Source organism: Engystomops pustulosus, chromosome 1 (assembly GCF_040894005.1).
Source record: "Engystomops pustulosus chromosome 1, aEngPut4.maternal, whole genome shotgun sequence".
Classification (NCBI taxonomy): Eukaryota; Metazoa; Chordata; class Amphibia; order Anura; family Leptodactylidae; genus Engystomops; species Engystomops pustulosus.
This window is the reverse complement of record NC_092411.1, coordinates 179,375,414-179,401,709: the sequence shown is the minus strand read 5'-3', so window position 1 is coordinate 179,401,709 and position 26,296 is coordinate 179,375,414. Positions and strand designations below refer to the sequence as shown.

Genomic DNA, 26,296 nt, shown 5'->3' with positions numbered 1-26,296 from the left:
TACATATGTTTTAGCTCCACCCCTTCTGAAAGTTAATAAATCCTCTCAATATGAATTGTAGGTCTACAATTGAAAGTTTATTTGTTCAAATACACCAAAGGAGCAGCAAGCACTTTCTTGACAAATATACAGAAAAACATACATTAATGTTATGGCAAACACGCAGGTCATATCTGTCCAATATATTTGTACTTTTTAAAAACAAAAAAAGTGGATGTTTGCTTGTGCATTTTCTTAAAAATAACTCCAAATGGTATTTGTCATGCCAGCTGATCACTACAACTAAAATTTACAAAGTAGGTGCAACAGGTGTGGGGGGTAAAGGCCTTGCAACTTCCCCAGTACCAACTGCTTACAACAGTTTGGTAGGAATCATAACTTATACAAATACAGCAGGCAAAATGACTAATGGACTAGCTATGTGTTATTCTTATCCAGTCTCAAATTGTGCTAAATGCTTCATCAACAGTATGGCACATTTTGGTCCATGATGGTAGTTTAGCTTGTTTAGGGATATAAACTGGGGAAATGAAAAGTGTACTTCAGGGACAGTAAGGACAGGTGATGTAAAAGCAGATCCTTGATGTTTAAGTTATTTTGGTATTTTTTGTTGGTTTGTCTATATACAGACACATGTATGGTGTTAAAATGCCAAGTATAATTGCACAGATGAAGGCGATTGCTTATAGGAAATAGTCAGGAGTGCGTCGAGTAACATGCGGCTCTCCACGCCGAGGAGCAGGATCAAATTGAAGACTGAAAAGATAAAAGCAATTATTTAGAACAAAAAGGTGATAGAGGGAATTTATTACAACTTGGATTAAGAAGGACACTGCTGAAAGATGCACTGATCTCTTAAGTAGTATGGTGCAAGTCTGTTTGCCAGAAACAGAAATTTACACTAACTCTAAGCCAGTGTAGACCCATACTATTGAAGTATAAACATTGTTTAGTAATAAATTGAGACTGTAAACCAGTAGGCACTGCCCACTTTAAAGCCACCCTCATCTCTGTGAGGCAGTTTTTCAGCCGTGTCATAAACCGCTTCCCCCCAATGTGACCGCTTCAAAAGCCACATGCTGGTCCAATCCCTGGATGGGAGTTCTTGCATCATTATTGTGTATGATCTGATCTCAGGGATTGCACAGGATAAGACTCATTTGTGTGAAGCTAGCCTTACTTTACAGCTGTTATTATCCAGAGACTAAGCTATACAGCAAGTACCTGGGTTAGTACTTGGCAAAAAACTGATCTTTACAAGCATTTTAACTTTTTTTTTTAAATTATTATTACCGACACAGGACAAGTTACATAAAGCTACTTACAAGGAGTATTTTAGGGTATCGTCCAGTTCCATTATAGCTGCCTGATTTCCACAACGATAACAATAGTTAGGTGCACTGAAAATAGTCACCACATTTCTGTCATGACACCAGTTGTAGCCCTGGGAGAGAATGGAGTGATGTCAATGCTGGGAAAGAAAACGCTTTCTTGGTATATGATTTTTTTGGCACTGTACACTTTGGCTTAGAATACTCAAATACAAATGCAGTGGAACCACCAGGATCTGCCATGGAAGTGAATGGGTGCCATGGCTGTGTATATGAACTACCACTATTGAACCAGGGGTCTTTACAACCCCCTCTCTCATAATTGCTGCCAATCCCACTAGTTGGGTTACTCCACATGTTTGGAAGCATTATAACCAAATATTCTTGAAAACATACCTCCATTACAAGCTGATGAGCACGTGACACCAAAGTCAGTCCATTGGCGTGGTTAAAAGTTTCAGAAATATCCTGCCCAAAAGTGTAGCCAGCACCTCGAGGGGAAATGCCCCAACCACCACGATCATCTGGATCAGACCACAAAAGGTCACACATTGGCCCCTAAAGGGGAAAAAAAATACAAACTTAAAAAAGTAATAATACATTTCATTATTTGGAATCCTCTTTAACCCCTAGGCGCACCAGGACGTTATAGTACGTCCCGGTGGCTAGATACTTAGCGCACCAGGACGCACTATAACGTCCTGCTTCTGGCACCGGCTCACGAACGGAGCCGGTACCAGAAGCAGCGGCTGTCAGCTGTCTAGTACAGCTGACAGCCTGCGCTAACACCCGCGATCGGAGCCGACTCCGATCGCGGGTGTTAACCCCTTACACGCCGCGGTCAAGCATGACCGCGGCGTGTAAGGGTCTTCCCCCTATGGATCGGATCCCCCGTGCCGCTTACCGGGGGATACGATCCTCTCCTGGGCAGCTCCGAGGACTGGCATGTGCCCCGGAGCTGCCCGGTTTCCATGGCAGCCAGAACCCTTCCGGGTCTGACTGCAAACTGTCTGAGCATGCGCAAGCATGCTTAGACAGTTTACACTGCTCTACAATAAAATAGTATTGTAGAGCAGTGTATTGAACTTAAACCAGTGATCAGAGTATCACTGGTTTAAGTTCAAGTATGTAGAAGTAAAATTATGCAAAAACACTTAACACTACACATTATAATAAATAAAAAATAAATACATAAAAATATAAGCCCCTAAAATGTCACTTTCCCATAAAAACACTTAATAAAGTATAAAAAACATAAAAACACATGTTTGGTATTGCCGCGTCCGTAACAATCTGCATAATAAAACAGAATCATTACTGGACCCGCACGGTAAACGCCGGAGGAAAAAAACGCAAAAAACGTTCCGAAAAAAAGATAATTTTTAATTAATACCCTATAAAAAATGCTCTAAAAAGTGATTTAAAAAATTTTATGCACTCTAAAATAAGCCCACTAAAAAGAACAACTGTTCTCGCAAAAAATAAGCCCCTAACCAGATTTGTCAGCCAAAAAATAAAAAAGTTATGCATATGAATATGGTGATACTAAAATGAATAAGATTTTCTCCAAATTAGTTTTTATTCAGTACAATTGAATAAAATACACAAAACCCCCACATATTTGGTATCCCTGCGTCCGTAACAATCTGCATAATAAAACAGAATCGTTATTAGATCCGCAAAGTGAACCCCGTAAAAAACAACCTCAAAAAACTCTCTCTGAAAAAAAGATGATTTTTTATTAATGCCCTTTAAAAATGCTCTAAAAAGTGATTTAAAAAAGTTACGCAATCTAAAATAAGACCACTAAAAAGAACAATCCTTCTCGCAAAAAATAAGCCCTTAAACAGATTTGTGAGGTGAAAAATAAAAAAGTTATGCATATGAAAGACGGTGATGCTAAAATTAACAACAATTTTGCCAAATTACTTTTTATTCAGTAAAAATGGGAAAAAATAAAAAATATATATAAATGAAGTATTTTTGTAATCGTGGCGACCCATAGAATAAAAATAATATACTATTTTTATGGTATGGTTAACGGCCAAAAAAAAAACACATAAAAATGTTCCTAAAAATTGACGATTTTCATTTCCTCCACCAACAAAGCTTTAATTAAATCTCACCAATTAGCTATAGATGCCCCAAAATTATGTACCAGAAAAGTGCATCTCATGTGGCAAAAGAAATAAGCCCCTATAGGTCCTCAATAAAAAAAGAAAAAAATTATAGCCTGTACAATGTGACATAGCAAATCGGATCTGGATGGCGCCTCCTTCCCTCCTATGCCCAGCCGTGCGCCCATACAGCAGGTTACCACCACATATAGGGTATCAGTGTACTCGGGAGAAATTGGGTATCAAACTTTGTGGAGCCTTTTTTAATTTAATCCATTGTAAATGTTTAATTTTCCACCCAAAATGAGTGTATTGTGAAAAAATATTACAATTTTCAGACTGCACCTCCGTTTTGTTTTAACCCCTATAAAACACCTAAAGGGTTAACAAACTTCTTAAAAGTGGTTTTTCATACGTTGAGGGGTGTAGTTTCCACAATGGGGTAATTTATGAGTCTAGCTATTATTTAGGCCTCTCAGTGTCAATTAGAAGTTGAGCAGGTCCATCTAAATACAGGTTTTGGTGATTTTACAAAAAATGTGAAAAATGATACCTAAATTCTGAGCCTCAGAACATTCTAGTAAAATATGTGGAATCTTAAAAAACCATGCCAACATAAAGCAGACATTTGGGAAATGTAAGTTATGAATTTATTTGGGTGCTATGACTATCTGCATCAAAAGTAGAGAATTTAGAACGTTGAAAATATAGAATTTTTCCAATTTTTTGCCAAATTTTGTTTTTTTTCATAACTAAACGCAAAAGATTTCATCCAAATTTTTAAACTAATTTGAAGTACAATGTGTCACGAGAAAACAATCTCGAAATCCCCTGGATTTCTCATAGCGTTCCCACGCTATAACCACTTATAGTGACACAGGGCAGATTTGAAAAATGGGTCCGCGTCCTTTAGGCCAAAAGATGCTGTGTCCCGTAGGGGTTAAGGCAACACACCATGGAAAAGCTTACAAATACAATCCCAATGAGAGATGGAAACAGTAGGGAAACTTACCTTAGACACTATATTGGGCATGTTGCATTACATGTTAATAAGGTAAACAGATATTTGACAATTTTGGAAGTGAAATAACCAAATTGAAAATGATAAATAATCCATAGCATATTCTTAGCAGGCATACCACAAAACATTTAGTAGTATCAAGTATCTCACTAGTTGAAGGAGCCCTCCACACATTAGCTCTAAATCCAGCAGCAAGTTGGATGAGGGCCTCTCCCGCGTCTTCCCTGACAGATTATGTTGCATCACTAGGCTGAACTAAGCAGGCATAGGTATAAAGTAAGCTATTGAGTATTTGGCAAACAGCTATGAAGGGTATATGAACACCTTAGGGGACATTTATCATGCACTTGCTTTTCTGCAGCTGCTTACTGCAAATAGCTCTCTCCCCTCTGGTGTCTGCATCCTGCGGGGGACTAGTTCGTTCTCCAAAGCCCATTTATCCCGACTTGTTGAGATGACATAAAGGGGGTAATAATCTCAATTACTGGCCGTGTGACATTAATTACAATTATTTCAGGGCTTGTATGCCAGAAAACTGGAGACGCGCCCTGATAAATCTCCCCTTTTATCTTGCAGCTATCAACCTTCTCACTTATTTATTGCACATATACACAACAGGTTGGAGAACTGCTAGGAACAATGTTACCAATGTGCCCATGCACCCTGATGCTTTGCAGTAATTGCTGCTAGAGACCTTTAACAGGTTCCTAAAGTAATACCTCATGTGGAACTTCCTGTAAACGATCCAAAGCACGGATATGATCCAGGGTATCGATAGATGGTGAAAGACCTCCGTGAAGACAGAAAATCTAAAGGGGGAAAAAAAACCGTGATTTCTCCAATTCAACACAAGTCCAGTATTAACATTGAGCACCACTTTTTTATTTATTTATTTTTTATACAAGTATTGGGCTAAGGTCTTTATAGCAAATGAAGAAAAAAAAACTTTTTTTCCTTCATGACATCTTAGTTTTATCAAAATGACAACAGTAGATAAAGATCTTAAAATGGATGGGCAATAGTTTATATTAAAGGGAACCTGTTACCAGGAGACCCATTTTTAGCTCTCCCCCAGTCCCCACAGAGCATAGTACATACACTGCCAAAGTGTTTTTGTATAAAAAATTGGTTTTACAGAAAAAAAAAAAGATATGTTATATTGTACCTTTCATTAGCATCTGCTGTGTGACTAGGCAGTTGCCTAATAGGAGGGGCTGGAAAGGAGCAGTTCCCCCCCACCCTTGGGAAACATGTGATCTTTTCAAATATATGAATAACTCCCCTCACTCGGGATTGGCTGTAGAGGAGCAGGGGGCGTCGCTAAGCCCAGTGATGGGCGTTTTCATATATTTGAAAAGGTCACATGGAGGAGCTGTTCCCCAAAAGGTGGGGGGGGGGGGACTTCTCCTTTCCAGCCCCTCCCATTTGGCAACTGCCTAGTCACACAGCACATGCTAATGAAAGGTACAATATAACAGATCTTTTTTTTTCTGTAAAACCTATTTTTAATACAAAAACACTTTGTCAGTGTATGTACTATGCTCTGCGGTGACTGGAGGAGTGCCTTTGTTTCACTGTAGTGTCAGGAAACAAACCAAGAGAGTACACAGTGTCCTTTAGGCCATTACAGCAGGCTGTAGCCATCTTCCTATGTCTCTGACTACATTACCAGTGTAGTCTTCTCTGGATCTTTCTCTTCTCATCTTCCTCTAACTATTGGGGCACACTTCTGCTCACTGTTCCTCAGAGCTCAGTCCTAGGCCCTCTTCTCTTTTCCCTCTATACTGCCCCATCAGCAGATTTGGCTTCCAGTATCATCTCTATGCTGATGATACCCAGTTGTATGCTGCACGTAACACCCCTACCTTACTTCAGAACATGGTCTCTCTGCTGTCTCAAACATCATGACCTCTCTCTTCTTGAAATTTAAAGAGATTTTCCAATGAAGGAAAATTCTCAAATTGTAATCCCCTAGTGATGTTAACACAAAGATCATTTTAACCCTTTACTTCACAATTTACTCAGTTTTATTGTTTTAGCTCCTATCACTCCCTAGGTTGGTCAGTGCTAAATTTCAGAGTGTGGGCGGGGACTCTCTAAGCAGACACATTATAATCCATCTAGTTCTGTGAGCAGACAATGTGCTTTATATACACTTTCATTTTGTTTCTGTGTCAGATACTAGTACAATGTTTAGAAGCGGAGGAGACATAAGAGATGAGGAGATCCATTAGTTGCCTATTTAATGACACAGTCAGCTCTCCTACTAGATCTCAGCTATTCCACTACACAATACATCTGCTGTGCCTCCCCTGATAAGCTAATTATCTGTGTGTAGTTTGTAGTTGTCCCCATGCTGCTGCCTCCTCAGGAAATCAGATTCTGTGTCTCAGTGTGCAGCAGTGAGTGAGCTCCGTGCTGCCTGCAGGGGGCGGAGCTACAGTGCAGAGACCGAGAGACAAGCTCTATGAAGCCTCAGGCAAGATGGCAGCCGACCCTAAAGTCCGAAGTTACAGGGTCGTGTCTAGGGGCAACTGAAATTGTGTACAGCAGGACTAATAGAGACAGGTTGGAATTAGATCTGTGAAATTCTGGACCTTTGATAATAATGAATTAGAGAATGTGTTATTTTGTTATCCTGAGTGCATGTAAGAATCTTGTCTTTGTGAGAATACCCCTTTAAAGAAGTATTCCAGGAATTTGAAGGTCTGAGAAAAAATTCCATAATGCTATAAATAAATGAATATAACAAAACTTAATGGCATAAGTCACAAAATGGAGCTTAAATAGTTTAATATTATTATTCACGAAAATGCTATGGGTTTTTCAAGCAAAATTTTAAACAACAAAACTTAGCGACCCAACCCTGACCTCTCCATCTCAGGTCCGCTTCTTAGAAACCTCTCCAGAATCCACCCATTTCTTACCACTGAAACCTCCAAAATGCTAATTGTTGCTCCAATTCACTCTCGACTGGACTACAGTAGCTCCAAACTAATCAGTCTTCCACTCACTCAACTCTCTCCTCTACAAACCACTCAGTGCAGCAGCCAGGCTCATCTTTTAGAACAAACGCTACATGGATGCCTCCAGCCTGTGCCATCACTGCACTGGCTGCCCCTCTCTTTCTGACTACAGTTTAAAATAATCACCCTCAGCCACAAAGCTCTGCACAATGCTACACCTCCGTACATTTGAATCTCTCACTCATGTCTCCAGGACTTCTATCCATTTGAACCAATTCTCTGGAATATCAGATGAATACCCAACCTCCAAAGTTTCAATTGTGCTCTTAAAACCCACACTCTCTTACCACATGAATTTTCAACTCTCTCTTCACTAACCCATCCTGTTCCAAGCTCCTGGCTTCTCTGCAGTACAACTGATCTTGGATTTTGTATACTGATAACACAATAATAAAATAATTTAATAATGAATGGCTGGACCATTATACAAGCTATTAGACCTCTTGTGTCATCTTCTCATCCTCAGACTGTAAGCTCTTGCGGCAGGGACCTCGCTTGTATTGTTACGTATGACTGTATATGTCCCCTCGGAGTTGTAAAGAGCTACATAATATGATGGCGTTATATAAATAAAGATCATTATTATAACAGCCACTGTTGCCATTGAATGTCACCAAGAGCCAAGGCTGCAGCATTGATTCCAGGGACACTGATTCTGTCTCAGAGTCCTACTAAGCATCATACAGTGTTGGCTGTCTAGCTTCTCCCATTCCAGAGGAATGTGACAACTTTTCTATCTTTGAAAAAGCAATAAAACACTTACTTGGCCATCAACTAAAGCCGTTAATGGTAAGTAGTCAAAGAGATCTGTGAAATACTTCCATACATTCGCATTTCCATATTTCCGTAGACACTCATCATAAAAACCATAAACTTGAGTGATTTGTCGGGATTCATGGTTTCCTCTCAATATTGTGATACGTTCTGGGTAACGGACCTGGAAAAAAAAATATATACATATTTTGCAGAACTTAATTTGCACTTAAGAAACTCTTTCCAGCAAGAACTGAACAAAAACAAGCTTTTTACATTTTTGGTATTGTGACCCCTTTTACACCTCAGAGTTAAATTTTTGCAATGAAGCATTGTGAGGGCTTGGTTTTTTTTGCATATTAACCCCTTACTGCCAAAGCCACTTTTCAACTTCCTGATACAGCCCTTTTTTTTTTTTTTTTTAAATCTGCCCTGTGTCGCTGCAAGTGGTCATAACTTTGGAACACTAACATAAGAAGTGATTTTGAAACACTTTTCTCTTGACACTTTGTACTTCAGGTTAGTTGATAAATTAATGCAAAACATACCACCACATACCACCAAAACTTATGGGAAAAAAACAGCTATTTGGTGAAGATTTGCATAAATTCTTGATTTTGGAAATTCAAAATGTTCTACTTTTCAACACATAGTCATAACGGCAAAATAAACTTCAGTTCACCAGAAGTGGGACATAGTAGTTTGTCACGATGCGGCAAGTCCCTACCGCCCATGACATATTACTTCGTCAAATGTAAGGGGTTAAGGTATAGTTTTCACTGGTAATGTCTTTCGGCACACAAGACTTATTGATTGCAATCATTTCACTTTTTTGGGAATGGTTGACCCAAATACAAGAATACTCTTTATGCACGTTTTTGAGATTTCCATTTATTCACTACTTTTTAGTAAGTGACTTGTTTATAGGTAACATCGTATGAATTGCATGCACATTGCATTTCAGGTAAATATTATTAAAGTGCAAGTATTTGGGGACATGATAGTGTTTAGGAATACATGCATGAAGATTGAATATTTACAAGAATTTAATTTTATCTACGTGTAAATAAATTAAACATTTGTATATAGTAAATATCTGTATTATGATAGTCCCAAATATTCAGTATTTTGCCTTTAGTTTCACTTGCCCCTTACCAAAATAGCCGTCGTGATTTTTCTGTGCAGTGTGCATGACCGGATGTTTGGGTCCACTCTACTTCCAGGAGGTGTCTTTTAGGATCTTGTAGTGTTTCAATGCATTGTGGGACCCGTGACACCGATAGTGGGATACTGGAGCGGAAGAGACTTCCGGACAGGCTCCATCGAACAGCACTACTCACGGTATTTATTCCCACCTCTGTATGTTGTTTAACAGGTCTTGTCGCACACTGTCCAACAACCCAATGTACGTTTCGTATCCTGCTTTGTCAGGGGGTGTCTGGATAATGTGCAACAAGGCATTTTAAACAACATACACAGGTGGGAATAAATACCGCGAGTAGTGCTGTTTGAACTGGTTTGTGGAGTATGGAATCTGGTGGATAATATCTTGGATATTTTTGTGGCTTTAGCTATAAGGGTACTTGCAGTAATTATTGGTATATGGGATACATTGATTTTTATATGCAGTGATCCTCTGGCAAGAATTGCTTTTGGACATCTGCCATCAGCTTACCCGATGGCAGATGATTATTATTTACCTTCCCGTCCCCGCATTCACCAAGCTACATTTCTCATAACTTTGTACAGCCGCATTTCTGAGAAAAATCATTCTATAACATATGCAACTTAGCCTGTGGTGCTGCGCTGTAATGTAGTTTTCCCACCCAGAGGCAGCTAGCACCACCCTGAGAGCGTTCTGAGAAGGGGTGACATCACTGGCTCTTTTCAAGTCTAGCGCTGGGCAGCAAGGCGGCAGTGCCTTAGCATTAGCTGTACTGCAGCGCATAGCAAGATTTAAAAAGAGCCAGTGATATCACCGACTCGCAAAACGCTCTTAGGGCAGAGCCAGCAGACCCGGGGTGTGAATATATTATATTACAGTGGAGCCTGGTGTTGTCCTGCAGAGCACCGCAGGCTAATTTGCATATGTAATAAAATGATGGTAGATGTTCTGTAAGCTGTATTTGAGGCCAGGGCCAATATTGCTATTCGTATATATGCATCTCACCTTTCCAGTGATATCCACACACTGTCCGCTTGTTGTATGGTTATGTTTTAATCTTTTTCTATGGGTTTTTGTAACCAGGATTTTAGTGATGAATTTCATGTGTAATTTTTTGTCAATAAAAATAGATTTTTAAAATGAATTTCTATATATATGACATTTCTTGCTCTGATCGAGGTTTGAATGGGCAGTAGATTCATTTCCGGTCCCGGGGCATTAATATATCGTATGTTGTGAACATATTGGACCTGCATTTGTTGGTTTTGCTTTGTTGGAGATAACAAGGTGTGAGAGGGAAACTCTCCCCCCAGAAACTACTTGGATGCCGAGTAGACCAGTTATATACTAAGAGGCTCTTATGGCTTAATGAATTCTAAGCCAGGTCAGCAGTATAACCTGCACCAGGATCTGGGCTGCCCACTTGGAATGAGTGAAATTGTGACCAAAAATGTCAATCATAGAAAAGACATATATTTATACATTACCTTTAACGCTACAAGAAGAGTCACGGTCTCCACAGAGTAATAGCCCCGATCCACATAATCTCCCATAAACAGGTAGTTGGTGTCTGGGGATTTTCCACCAATTCTGAATAGCTCCATGAGGTCATGAAATTGGCCATGGACATCTCCACATACGGTGACAGGGCAGCGGACATCCTGCACATTTGACTCTTTAGTAAGGATTTCTTTTGCCTGAATAAAGTACAAATAGAGAAGCAAATATTAAAAATTAGGCATAGGTACACAGTAACACAAGAAAATTGAAATAACCATGATTGGTCCGATTTATAGAATGTAATAACTTCTAATAACTACTGAAAACAAAAAGAACAGCCTCTGTCTTCCATAGTTAAGCTCCAATTACAATAGGACTAATCACCAGGGACATCCACTGGCCAATCTTACAGACATCACTAAATCCCTCCACAAATATACCCTGTATGAACTATATGAACCAGGTCTGAAGTACACATCAAGTAGTAGGTTTCATACCAATTAATCCTATGGTCAGGGAAATGCCATCATATATGACCATTCTCTATAAGACACTATTCAGAAAGACAAGTGGACTATTTGAAACCTGCAAAATCTCTTCCCTTCCTCTACATAATGTATTAAAATGTAGAAGCAGAAGCTTCATGGTACAAACTTACAATGGGGACAGCAATGCAGCACATAAACAAGTACTGTATAGACAATAAATAAAGACGGCCAGTCTGCACTATTCATATCCGTGAAGCCCTGCACGTACACACACATAAAATATGGAGTTTAATGTAAGATTTACAATACATCATATATTCTCATAGAAGGAACCAGTCAGCAGAGTTCCCTTTATGGATTCCTTTATATTGACACTGAGCAAAATATCTTGATACTCGTGATTGAGGGTTCAGTTCATTAACACAGAATATATGACGACTATTGCCATTTAGTCTTCTATCACTCTGGCTACAAAGCCCATATAAAAGGCAGCAAAGATCACAAATTTTGTGGTAGGGGGGGATTCCTCACACTGTCCATATAATGGGTTGTCTTCTGCTATTCTCCACATGATGCCCTCTTTACACATTCAGTTTGCAAAAAAAAGCCGTTAAAGGACACCTGTCATCAGGTCTGTGTCACTTGTCCTGTCACCTCTACCTGTTGGAGCAGCTCACAAGGATCCCATCCCAGCCTTTAGCTAGTTATTTCATACATTAATCATTGTAAAATCCTCTATTTTTTATCATGAAATGAGGCTGGTCACATGGTCAGAGGCAGTGATGTCACTCCTGTTCCCCCTCCCCTCTCTTCCCCCTGCTCATGTCTGTGTGTAATGTATAATAAAGCATGGCTAGTGTGTGCTGCATCTGCTGACATGCTGCATCCTCCTAATATACAGGTGAGAGACACAGACATCAGCTACACAACTACCTGACATGTTCTGCGATAACATGGCTGCCTGGAGCTGTTGTATCTCTCCTATACACACACGCACACACAGGCTGCAGGAGGCGTGGCCACCAGATAGCACATAGAGCAGCCATTACATGGAGCTGCTGTCAGTCAAGCATTGGGGGTGTGGCTGTGCCTCCCACTAATGAATAAGCTGGACAGCTTGAATATGCTAATGACTCATTGGACATTTCACAGGTCATTTGCATACAGCTTTAGGACCTCATTGCTTAAGTTTACAGGCATGTAGAGGGACAATGAAGGTATAGAGGCAATGCTTTCTAATGGCAGTTTATGAAAATATATTTAGTTTAGGGGGGTTATTTTGCATGACAGGTTCTCTTTAAGAAGTAAAGGCAGAGCATAACAAGAACCAAATTATTATGTAAATATACCTAAATAAAGAGGAGGTGACTATCCGTTGGATAAGCGATAACAAGCTGATCTTGCTCGGATTCCCACAGATCACAAGATCAGCACCCACATTTTTCCTGCCGCTTCATTCAATTTTATGGGAAGGACGGCTATATCTGACCACTCCCCATAATCAGCGAATGAAGCATGAATGACAGCCTCGAGTAACATGAAGATCGAAGGCTATCATGATTTAGGCTATCCATTACAATGTGCGATTTGGTGTGCAAAATCCCCATCGTCTGAATTATAATAAAAAATTATAATAAAAAACCTACGAATTCAAATCACCCCCCTTTCCCCAGAAGTCATATAAATGAACAGTAAAATCATAAACACATTAGGTATCGCCGCGTCCGAAAATGCCCGATCAAAATATGATAACTGTTTTTCACTGCGTTTAACACCGTAACTGAAAATAGCTCCCAAAGTCGCAAATGCCATTATTTTTGCCATTTTGAAAAATATTTAAAAATTCCATAAATAGTGAACAAAAGGTCGGACAGTCCTAAAAATAGAAGGATTGAAAACGTCATTAAAAGTCACAAAAAAATGACACCCCTCACAGCTCTGTACACCGAAGTATCAAAAAGTTAGTTGCGCCAGAATACAGCAAAATGCAGAATTATTTTTTGTAAAGGAGGTTTTAATTTGAAAATTATGAAAAAAAATTATAAAACCTATACAAATTTGGTATCCCCGTGATTGTATTGACCCAATGAATTAAGTAGACCTGTCATTGGGGGCGCACAGAGAAAGCCATAAAATCGAAGCCCACAATAAATGGCGCAAATGTGTTTTTTCATCATTTTTACTGCAGTCAGAATTTATTCCCACTTCCCAGTATACGACATGGAATATTCAATACTATCACTATTGATGGCAAAAAAACAAGCCCATACACAGCTCTTTGAATGGAAAAATAAAAAAAAGTTATAGATTTTTGAAGGTGGGAAGTGAAAAATAAAGAAGTAAAAACAAAAAGGGCCTGGTCCTTAAGGGGTTAATAATAAAATGACTCTTATATAGCGCACACAGACGACGCAGCAATACACAGAGTTTGCTAAATCAGTTGAATGACATTTCCATTCACAACTCAAAGGCCATTTGTGTAACAGACTTTAAGGCTAGTTCACATGACGGATTTTTACACCAGTTTTCCGATTTAAAAAAAGCAGATAAAATTTGATGTGATGGGCAAATCACATGACTAAACTCATTAGGCCAGACCTATAATAAATCGTATTGGGTTCTATCCTAGTATCTGTCATTTTACAGAAATAGCACCACTAGAAAGACAATGCAGCCGTAGAAACCAGAAACGCCAGAATAATTCTTCATAACAATTAGACTTTGTGCAATGAGTATGTCACCACTTTCTAAAGAGATGAATAATGACCTCTTAAACATTATATTTGGATATACATATTGCATATATTTGCTTTGTACGAATTCTTGGCCTCAAATATTTCTCTGCATGAAAAGGAGAGTATTTTTGCTCTACTAAAATAAACTTTAGTGCAACCTCTGGCCGTAACTGTGTTTCTGTGTGAAAGTTTTATTTGGAAGTTTTTCCAGTTTCCCAGTGCGTTGTATGAATTAATGTTGCCTCTAGGTCAGTGGTCCCCAAACTACGGCCCGCAGGCCGACCGTTTTTTACCGGCCCCCGCCGCATCCAGGGCTTGGAGCGCCGTGGCAGTCGGGCAGGAGCCTCCGTCCGGACAGTAAGCTCCTGCACGTCACTGAATAGTGCTCGATGCAGCCGATGTGTCCGCTCAAGCACTATTACTGCAGGTGGAGGGATGTGGCTGGAAGACAACCCCGGCGCACATCGCTCCTTGAACCTGAAGGCGCGACCGCGTGATGACGTCATCACGCGGCCGCACACCCCTTCCTGTTCGGCAGCAGCCAGAAGAATGAAGACACAGGATTTTTTTTGTTATCAGCAGCAAATAGATTGTGGCGGCTAGGGGCATCAGACAAAAGAATTAATGGTGGAGGGGCATCAGACAAAAGAATTAATGGTGGAGGGGCATCAGACAAAAGAATTAATGGTGGAGGGGCATCAGACAAAAGAATTAATGGTGGAGGGGCATCAGACAAAAGAATTAATGGTGGAGGGGCATCAGACAAAAGAATTAATGGTGGAGGGGCATCAGACAAAAGAATTAATGGTGGAGGGGCATCAGACAAAAGAATTAATGGTGGAGGGGCATCAGACAAAAGAATTAATGGTGGAGGGGCATCAGACAAAAGAATTAATGGTGGAGGGGCATCAGACAAAAGAATTAATGGTGGAGGGGCATCAGACAAAAGAATTAATGGTGGAGGGGCATCAGACAAAAGAATTAATGGTGGAGGGGCATCAGACAAAAGAATTAATGGTGGAGGGGCATCAGACAAAAGAATTAATGGTGGAGGGGCATCAGACAAAAGAATTAATGGTGGAGGGGCATCAGACAAAAGAATTAATGGTGGAGGGGCATCAGAAAAGAATTAATGGTGGAGGGGCATCAGAAAAGAATTAATGGTGGAGGGGCAGCGTATGAAATAAATATATTAGGCAACACCCCTGACCCACTGCTGTTTTTGGCGTTACCAGCAAGGCTTGCATTCTTGCACACTATGACACTGTTCAATAAGGTGCCACTATTAGATTGTGTGGTGACATGGCCCCAAAACAGAGCAATGGTAACACCCCTTTATGAAAGACTAATGCATACAGATGCTCCACAATTGTTATTTAAAGGGGTTGTTCGACTGCATTAAAAAAAACAACAACAATTGGTGGCCAGGAGGGGGTTGAACGCATGGCTTTCGTGGATGGTTTGTCTACTTGGGGCACGGAACGGAGTGCTAGCAGTGCGGGTTCGCTGGGAGGGACCACAAAAAGGTTTATATTTTTTTTAACCAGCCCCGTTCCAGACGCCAATAGGTTTTGTTATGCTGCTGGACAACCCCATTAATGGGAAATATTTTGTAATATGAACAGCACAAGAGATGACAGGTCCTCTTTAAGACGACAAACACAAACTATGCCAAGAGAATAACAGACGGTACAGAGTAATCCTCTTTAAAAAATAATTAAAAATCACTATATGCAAAAAGTCCCAGTAAATGAATTCTCCAATAACTGGATGGTGGGGTCCATGTGATTAACATTTTTAGCTCAGCTGGATGCAGCACATAAAATAGGTAATGCAGACCATTAGAATAAAAGAAAGGTAGGACCTGGCAAAAACTACTTAGCTTCTTGTATGTGGGGAGATTATATGTGCTTTGCAGCAAGGAACATGTTCTATAAGGATCACAACATAAAATTCAAGAAAAAAAAAGGTGGCACAGTGCGTTTAAGTAGGATTACAATCTGTTGTGGGTGCAGGCTCACGAGGTCCGACTCAAGGCCTCTACAGATATCACAAGATCGAAGTAGAGAAGCAGCACTCCATAAGCTTCTATGACACTTATGATTGAAACTTATGGAGTGCTGCTTCTCTACTTGGATCTTCCAGGACAGTGATGGCGAACCTTTTGGAGACAGAGTGCCCAAACTACAACCAAAACCCACTTTTATATTGCAAAGTGCCAACATGACAATTTGAGCAGTAACCTATTGATCTCTGCTGTATCACAAGTTTCAATCATATTGGCATCCTGAGGACACCAATACAATAGAAAACAGGAGACAGTTGGATTGTAGCTTCCCTCCAGGCTCCCCTGAACAGGAAGAATCAGGGGACCCTAAGCAGGAGCTCCAAAGGTAATCCATCTCTGTTCACACCTTCTTGCTCTGCCTGTAGTCCTAGTAGCCAAGGAGGTATCACTTTAAAATAGAACTGAGCATGGCACGTCCTGGACTGTCTTGGCCTTGAGTCCTATCTGGTAAATTCTGTGCTGGGTGCCCACAGAAAGGGCTCCGAGTGCCACCTGTGGCACCCGTGCCATAGGTTCGCCACCACTGTTCTAGGATCACAACATAGTCATTACTGTCAATGGACACAGAAGCCTTTTACTGACACTATTGGATACCATCTAATTATGCAATCCCATCTACTCATTTTTTTTTTACTATGCATTTCCAAAAGTTAGTACAATGTATTCCAACTCACCCATGATAATGCAGACCCAATGCCATCCAAAACTAAAATTTCTTATTTTTATCAAACAAACATCTATAGCAGTCGCTAAGGCTTCTGTCACACAGTTATAATGCAGGACTCTGAAGTCTATACATGCCCATTTATTGCTGCACTGGTTGTATCAAGTTGTATTCTTAGGTTACATTCACACACATGTATGGGGGACGTATATACGTCCCCATACACTTCTATGGGCTCACGGCACCGTACCGCTCACTAGCCCATAAAAAGATAGGACATGTGATAGGGCGCCGTGCGCTGTATATGCCTATGGAGAGGGGTGGGGAAGAGCTGCTTTCATCCCCTGCTCCTCTCTGCAGCACCTATGTATTCCCTAAATGTACTATGCCCACATGATAGGGCCTAACTTGCTTATCGGTGGGGGTCTCCATGATGAGACCTCCATAGATCATGAAAACGAGGGGTCTGATGGGGTTCCACAATACCTCAAGTCAAACCCCTCTTCATGAGAGTAATGGAGCATACAGCCGCGCATGACCATTCTGCTCCATTCATCTCTACGAAGCCGATGGAGATTGCCAAAGTCGAACATCCCCGCTAAGGATGATCTGATAAAATATATATATAAGATGGGATTGGGAGATATACACGCTATGGGGTTGGAGAGATGGTCTATTATATACCTGGAGATTGAGCATATCCATACACTACAAGTGACTGGTAACTTTGCATTAAGAGTGTGTTTCTTACCAGAGTTGGAATCTTGATATTTTTATTACTTCGTATAGTGGACAATCTTAATGTATAAAAAGAATTAAAGTAACATATTATTTAGGTGCAACTTATGACTCCATTTGCCGTTGGTATTTTATACTGAGAAGAGTTTACACATATGTATAATTGGAGGTCAGCGAGCTGTGAACTACCCCCATGATATACACTCACCGGCCACTTTATTAGGTACACCATGCTAGTAACGGGTTGGACCCCCTTTTGCCTTCAGAACTGCCTCAATTCTTTGTGGCATAGATTCAACAAGGTGCTGGAAGCATTCCTCAGAGATTTTGGTCCATATTGACATGATGGCATCACACAGTTGCCGCAGATTTGTCGGCTGCACATCCATGATGCGAATCTCCCGTTCCACCACATCCCAAAGATGCTCTATTGGATTGAGATCTGGTGACTGTGGAGGCCATTTGAGTACAGTGAACTCATTGTCATGTTCAAGAAACCAGTCTGAGATGATTCCAGCTTTATGACATGGCGCATTATCCTGCTGAAAGTAGCCATCAGATGTTGGGTACATTGTGGTCATAAAGGGATGGACATGGTCAGCAACAATACTCAGGTAGGCTGTGGCGTTGCAATGATGCTCAATTGGTACCAAGGGGCCCAAAGAGTGCCAAGAAAATGCTCTTCTGCCTACCTTGGTTGTAACGGGTGGCGATTTGAGTCACTGTTGCCTTTCTATCAGCTCGAACCAGTCTGCCCATTCTCCTCTGACCTCTGGCATCATTTCCGCCCACAGAACTGCCGCTCACTGGATGTTTTTTCTTTTTCGGACCATTGTCTGTAAACCCTAGAGATGGTTGTGCGTGAAAATCCCAGTAGATCAGCAGTTTCTGAAATACTCAGACCAGCCCTTCTGGCACCAACAACCATGCCACGTTCAAAGGCACTCAAATCCCCTTTCTTCCCCATACTGATGCTCGGTTTGAACTGCAGGAGATTGTCTTGACCATGTCTACATGCCTAAATGCACTGAGTTGTGGCCATGTGATTGGCTGATTAGAAATTAAGTGTTAACGAGCAGTTGGACAGGTGTACCTAATAAAGTGGCCGGTGAGTGTATAGGCATACAGTATGTGATGGCAGATGTTATGGAAGTTTGTAGCTGATGCCAGTCTTCAGCCTTATAAGATCTTGCCTTACTAATGGCAGATCAATGCTAATATGCACATGTAGCTATTCATCACTAGTGATGATGTGTCTACATTCAGACTTATTGTATTATTGTCCTATTGTACTGGATTAACATGGGGGCACGGGGGAATCCCATTGTCATGATTAAAAAAAAACTTCACATGGATTTCTAAGAAGCCAATATAAGGGAAATTCAATGTGGCTGATTCACTACAACATTTAGGCGACCTGCTCACAAACCTATTTTCCTCAGGAGATACAGCTATGGTTTTGTGACTTGCTCATGTGCCCATGTATTTCTATAGGCTCACGCACAGATTTCACATACACGTGCCTTAGCAGTGCGCAGACACGGTGAGCACATGGTGTCAGCCGGGCATCCGTTGCGCTGAAGATGGGTCAGGTGTGTTTGCTGCCCAGATTTGTAATGCAGTCGCTCAGGTCCCTGCTGCAGATGTGTGCTTGTCGCCCTAGCTGTCATTTACCAGCCTGTGTTTTTTGCAGATTTGCAAATATGGATGACATACAGCCCGATTTTGTGGACGTATAGCTCAAAAAATAGAAAAATACTAAAGATACACTGACCACATGAGAGCGGTAATTTGAAACCACAGAAATAAAAACTGTGTGCAGGTAGCCATATACATTTTAATGTAAGAATCCTGCTACACAGGCCTCATTAGGGATATGGGCTTCATAACAACCCAACACAAGGGTTTCTTTATAATCTAAAAATGTGCCCAGTACTGTAACATATTCTGTGGTCAATATGGTGACAGCAAACTGTGTCGTCTATGGCCCTGTCTGACATCACCTTGTAGCTCACCAGGGGCACTGCCAGCTCTGATGACAGGAGTTTAGGGCACAGAGGCCAGTGCACTGCAACAGAAGATCAAGAACTCCATCTGGTAAGTTGCAGAGCCCTGTCATTCATTCATCTAACATGTTATATCTGCCATCCTCCCTTACATGTGATTGACATGTATGATGCAGAATGACATGTACAACATGGACAGCAAACATGTCAAAATATAGAAAAACCGCAGCATTTATCTTCTGTATGCATTTTGTACACATCACTTCATATATGTGTAAGTATATTGGGTACATGCATTTGGGGCACATTTACTAAGGGCTGTGCGCCAGTTTTCTGTCGGACTTTGCACATTCTTTTAGGCACAAACTGCTTGCTTAGGTATTTAAGAAGTGTCTGCGCTTCTTAAATACCTGAGCAAGCAGTTTGCTTGCTCAGGTGTGAGTAGGAGAGAACTTCTCATACCTTTAGCTTGGTATCATAAATTACCATCAACAAAATGGTGAAAGCCTCAATATACAAAATCCAGCTGTGCAACTCCAAACGTAGTCACTGTACAAAATAATTTCTATCCTCTGATTCTTTCTTCACTCCATCTTGACAATTTAAAAAAATGATTTCTACAAATAAAAAGCTGCTTCAGTGGTGCCACTACCCTCAGCGAGCACACATGCATCTGGCATATGGGTTGTCATGGAGCTTACTGACTGCCTAAATCTATAAATATGCCAAAGCAACACAATATCACATTTATTCTAAGTAAAGAGCGACTCAAGCTGGGGACAACTATGTATTATCTCGCAGTTCAGTAGGATACGTGACTAGATCTCATCTGGCCTGGGTTAGCATAACCAAGGGAGGGCAGAGCCACAGTGTTGCACAGTAAGCAAGGAAAGCCCTTCATCCAACACCTATTACTGATCCATCTCCTTGTATCACATCTCCTTGTACTCATCACATCACCATCCAGGTGTACAAGTGAATGAAATATAGCTTAGAGAGCTAATACACTGTCAGTCTATCTCAATAGGTTCATGAAAACAACCCATTTCCTTTTACTTTAAAGGAATATAAACCTCTTAGTGACAACCCATATGAATTTCTCCGTTGGTCAGCAAGGTTGATGGGTTTCTCAGTTTCTCTGACAGCCAGGTACCTTCAACTCCCTTCCAACCCGGCTGTTCACAGCATTGACCGCGGGATTAAAGTACCTTTAGAGGAAAGGAGCTGCCTCCCTCTCCTCCCAGCATCCCACGATGGATCACGGGGTGCAGTCTTCACTGCCAGATGCATAGACTGACACTTCTAATGCATTGCAATACATGGTTATTGCAGTGCATTAATATGAACTAGTGATCACTAGTAATAATAATAATAATAATAATTCCTTTATATAGCGCACACAGATTACGCAGCGCTGGACAGAGCTTACCAAATTGGTCCATATGATAGTAATGTAAAAATAAAATAAGAAAAAAAAAAATTAAAAGAAAAATAAAATTCAGAAAAATGTCCTAAAAGCCCCTAACACACAAAATATCAAATTATGAAAAAAAAACATGTTAAGTATCACCAAGTCCCAAAATGTCCAATCTATAAAAATATCAAAAACTGTTATTCCCTGCGGTGAACCCCGTAACGGAAAAATGCGCGCAAATGTCTGAAACGACACTTTTTTGCAGTTTCGCGACACATAAAAAACATAATAAAAATTCCTCTTATTCGGAAAAAACTGCCCAATATATTCCTAGATGCATTTTCTACTTTTAGTCAGTTAATGTGGGTAAATGTTGAGGCTAAATGAATGTCTTAGTGATAAAGATTAGTGAATTCCAAATTAAACCCTCATTTTGTTTGAATTTCTGTAAAATACATAAAGTGTCAACATGCTTCCTACCTGCTGTCCAAAATCCCCATAGAAATGAAATGGTCCCTAAAATAATTGATTCAAAAACTTTCTTGAAAATTTGACAGAATGCTGTTTGATTTGTGATATTTCTAGTGTTGTAATAAAACAAAAAGACAATAATAAAATTACACCAAAACAAAGCTAAGATATGGTAAATGTTAGCAACTAATTTGGGTAGTAAGACTTTCAGTTTGAAAATAGCTAATTTTTTTCAAAAAGTTTACAAAATTCACCTTTTTTCATAAAAATGTTAAATATATCAGCCAAAATTTCCCACTATTTTGAAGTTCAAAATGTAACGTAAAAACAAAAGCTAGAACACTTGGGTAAGTTAAAGCCTTCCATAGTTATAACCAGATAAAGTGACATATGCTGGTTTTGAAAAATAGGTTTTTAAATGATATCAGATATTTACAAAAATGAAAACCTGAAAATTAAAATCTTCATTTTGACATCTTCTGGGGCTAATAACATTTTGATTCTCTAGTGTACCTGTGTGTGGTGTCATTTCTTGTGACTTTTAATGACATTTTAAATGCTATGATTTTGTGTACTTTTGATCACTTTTTATTGATTTTTTTTACATTATGCAAAATGGCAAAAACACAGTGATTAACCGTTATTACATTTTGATAGATCGGACATTTTGGGATGTGGCAATACCTAACATGTTTATGATTTTTCCGACCCCCTATGGTACTTTAACCCTAGATTGTCTGCTTGATCCTACCATACTACTATAGGCACTATATGGGGATTTTGCTCATCAATATGTAAATTGCACATTGTAATACATGGGCTACAACAAAACAGTCTCCTTGTACGACCTGAGGTTGTCATGGTAACAGATTGCCGCTCCCCGATGACATCACAGGGAGTGATCGCCGCCGGCGATCTAAGGGTTAACGCCTGCGATCAGTGGTGGCACCGGTGGGTGTTTACCGCAGTATGCAGCAAACAGCCACCTTGTATGGAGAGGGCTCACAGGCATACTCCCGCACCAGTCATGTGACGTACTACGTCACATGTCGGTAAGGGGTTAACATTAAGCATGATTTTCAAGAAGCTTTATCACGCACGGGATAAAAGCCAAACCTGTACAGACAGTTCCCGACTTAAGGACACCCAACCTACAAACAACCCCTAGTTACAAACTGACGTCTCTGCCCACTGTGACCTCTCTGGATGCAAGTAATTTACTGAAATTTGGACCCAGGCTACAAAGGTCAACTGTAAAGTGTTTGAAATTAACCTTTATTGTTATCCAAAATGTTTCAAATCCCATTGTCACAGGAAACAAAAAAAAATTATTTGGCTTTAATTACACTTAGTAAATATACCTGTTCCAGCTTACATACAAATTCACATTGGGTTCCGTAGTTTTTTTTCTTATCTTCTATGTTACCCAGGGACAGCCAGTATATCTATTCCAAAAGGAACAGATTCCCAAATCTAGAAAGCACTGTTGCAATGTCTGAGTCTAGGAAACTCGTTTAGCTGGAGGCGGCATTAATAGGCTAAGTCTCCATAAGGAGACCTTTTGCTTCCCGACCCTAGTGAAAAGCCTTCCACCCAGCTAAACCAGTTCCCTTCACTGTACTGACAAGATGCAAAGACATCAAAACAGAACTGTGTGGAGTTTGGAACTGGTTTGGCTTTAACCCTGCATCATGTCATTAGGCTTCTTGAAAGTCATGCTTGATGTTAAGGGGGGCTGCTAACAAGGTAGCCAAGAGGCATTCCTTATCCCATCCGTAAAAACATTTGAATATTTCTCAAAATCCCCTAGTGGAGGATCAATGGGTTTAAGTCTCCACAAGCCTGGAGGCAGCCTTAATTGGCGAAGTCTCCTTAAGGAAATCTCTCACCCCATGGCCACAACAGCTCAATACAGAAGTGTTGAATTTAAACCTAATATTAACTCATTCCCAATCACCCACTGGCAAAAGAGGTCAGCAGGCATGAGTCCCAAATCTTTTGGTGTTGCTGCAGTCTCTACTGCTCCCACATTCTGTAGACTCTGTGGTCACGTGATTGTTGGGTTTGCAGGTGCTAATCTTTGTTTATAAAGATCTATTAATATTTTGTGTGTGTGTGTTTTACTTTATATGCCCCCCATGATTTCATTAAAGACTCCTGGGGCATCTTCACTTTTTCTTCCTCTTGCTGGTTTTCACTTGGAACTCAGGTATCTATGAGCCCCAGTTACAGTGGGAAACAACCTGTGGGAGCGGATGTCAGACCCAGCAGCCCTGATCAACTCACAACTATGCAAAGAAAAACTTTTGGCTCCAGCACTCCAAGGAATTTTTTGTATTCGTTAAAACTTCACCATGATGTGTAGGCAGTATTTAGTCAATATCCCCCTCCACCATTAGTGGAACATGTATAAAGACATCTAAAAAGGTATTGTGTGGGGTTTGTAAGGGGGTTCCCTGGTGACAGGTTCTCTTTAAATAAATCAAGGGCTTAAAATGTTCTTGAGTGATGGATGATTTATAAGTGTCAATTCAGGGCTAAAAAGCTGTAGGACATGATCTCCTGTAAAGTTCTTCTGATGCAATGAAATAGAACCCAGCGCATCAGAAGCTTCCTTAAAAACAGCTATTTAGGAGATAAAGAAGACCTGTCAGTAATTGTTGGATACAATTTTCTTTCCTATAAGATTTTCCTTAGAACTAAGAGGTGTAATTCTCTTGAAAATGCATTAACAGTTGTTATTTGTTTTTACCTTTACAATAATATATGCCCCTAAACAGTCTAATATTATGCTACCAGGGCTCATTGTCACAATGAGCATACAAATTTCCATCCGTTCATTTTCCCAAACATTCCAAGGGGGAATAACTTGCTCCTAGATGAAGTTCTTAGCTTCTGTATACTCACACATCCAATCTGACATCAGGCATTGAGACACAACTGTAGTCGATTTGCCAAGGCAACCACTCAGCTAGTATTGTGCATAGCTCATTCATTAGATGCTACATCAGATGGAAGGGTGCTTCAGGACACCCACTTTATTGAGGTGAATAATAAAGAAGAATCACTCAGAGTATGAGATGGGAACAACCTGCTCTTTCTGCAACTCTCTTAAATAGAGAAGATCACCATGCAACCCGGACACATTGCTGGATTTGCTGCCGAAAAGCCAGTCTGGCAAATAAACGGACATAGCAACTAGCCAGGGCTTTGATTGGCCAAGGGTGCTCACCTGGCCGATCACAGACATGGCTAGTTGCCAAGGCCATTAAAGGGAACCTTTCACCTACTGTTGACGTCACCTACTCACGTCCCGCCTGCTTGCCGCAGCTCTCGCTGACCGTGTCTGGCATTCTCGAGCCTGCGCGGTCAGCATCGCTTGTGCTGTGCGCACAGACATGCGCAGATGAAGCAGAGCCGGCCGCAAGGTCCCCGAATTCATCTGCGCATGCGCCACACTATGCCGACAACTCACCCTAGGTAGTGTGGCGCATGCGCAGATGAATTCGGGGATCTTGCGGCCGGCACTGCTTCATCTGCGCATGTCTGTGCGCACAGCACAAGCAATACTCACCGTGCAGGCGCGAGAATGCCAGACGCGGTCAGCGAGAGTTGTGGCAAGCAGGCGGGACGTGAGTAGGTGAGGGCGGATGACGGGCAGTAATATTGATTTGAAAATGAGACACTGAGGAGACGTTTCCCGTGGATGGGGGGGGGGAATATACTCCTCTTCAACCCCGCCCATTTGGACTGGCTGTTCGGCAGCAAATCCAGCAATGTGTGCGGGTCACAACCAAAAGGGAGGTTCGGGTCCGCTCATCTCTACTCTTAAGCTCAAAAGGAGTGTGACCCTGGACAAGTAGTCACTTACTAATTAGGAATGGGAGGTAGGGTATAGCATCTCACCACCCTAAACATCCACACAGATCATACACATTCTCAGAAGAATTTCAAGTTATTCTATTTTCACTGCAAGGGAATAAAACAAAGTTGTGCCAGGGCCTAGTAGCAGGTCTCCCTGACCTCTGGCTGACACAAGGATTACAGCCAATCATTGAGGAGCGATGGTGCTCCATGTATAAAGAGCTGAAGCATTTGTGTTACTAAACTGGAATCCTAACACAGACTGCACGGGACTCGGGGCCAAAGCCATTCTCACTGGCCATGATGACATCTAGACACAGGGGCAGGCCGCGCACACATATGCACAACAAGACAGGCACCAGTCAGCGGGATACCGGCAATGTGCGATGTGTGGGAAGCCGAGCCATGTGAATGACGCTGCGGTGCGCTATGACAGGCCGCTCACCTTCTCGCACAGAGTGCGCACTTGGCTCTCGTTCAGTTGCTTGCAGTCGTTCAGCTGCTCGATCCACTGGTCCAGCTCCTTGGTGAATGTCTTGTCCTCCATGTCCTGCGGCTCCCCGAGCGCCCCCGGGCCACACACAATACGACACAAGTCCCCCGCCTCCTGTCACAAACACCGTGCTGTCACACCCTCCTCTCCGGCCACTGCGTCGGTCACCGCTTCGGCTACACGCCCGGGCTGCTGTGTCAGGGGACGAGGCCACCGCACCGATGCGTCCTTCTTTCCTCCCTCCGTCTCATTCAATCTCGCCTTCTCCCCCACAGCCGGGAGCGAGCACCGAGGAGGAGGCTGTCAGCGGTCCCGCGCACGGAGGCGCCAAACGGAATGAGGGAAGGGTTGGGGGTGGCGTGCGCGCTCACGTGGACAGAATGGTAAACATCAGGGTAAGACGTATGAACGCCGGGAACGCGCCCGCAACCCTCATTGCAGC

At 41.3% G+C, this 26,296-nt stretch overlaps 1 protein-coding gene across 1 annotated transcript; it reads right to left on the bottom strand.

Annotated features, from left to right (window-relative positions):
- Positions 1-55: 55 nt before the first annotated feature.
- Positions 56-26,277, bottom strand: PPP2CB (protein phosphatase 2 catalytic subunit beta). Its single transcript, XM_072114025.1, has 7 exons — positions 25,807-26,277; positions 10,901-11,110; positions 8,259-8,432; positions 5,189-5,278; positions 1,728-1,889; positions 1,326-1,444; positions 56-756 (listed from the first exon to the last, which is right to left on the bottom strand). The coding sequence occupies exons 1-7, from the start codon at positions 25,906-25,908 to the stop codon at positions 684-686; spliced, it is 930 nt and encodes a 309-aa protein (XP_071970126.1). The 5' UTR covers positions 25,909-26,277; the 3' UTR covers positions 56-683.
- Positions 26,278-26,296: the final 19 nt, after the last annotated feature.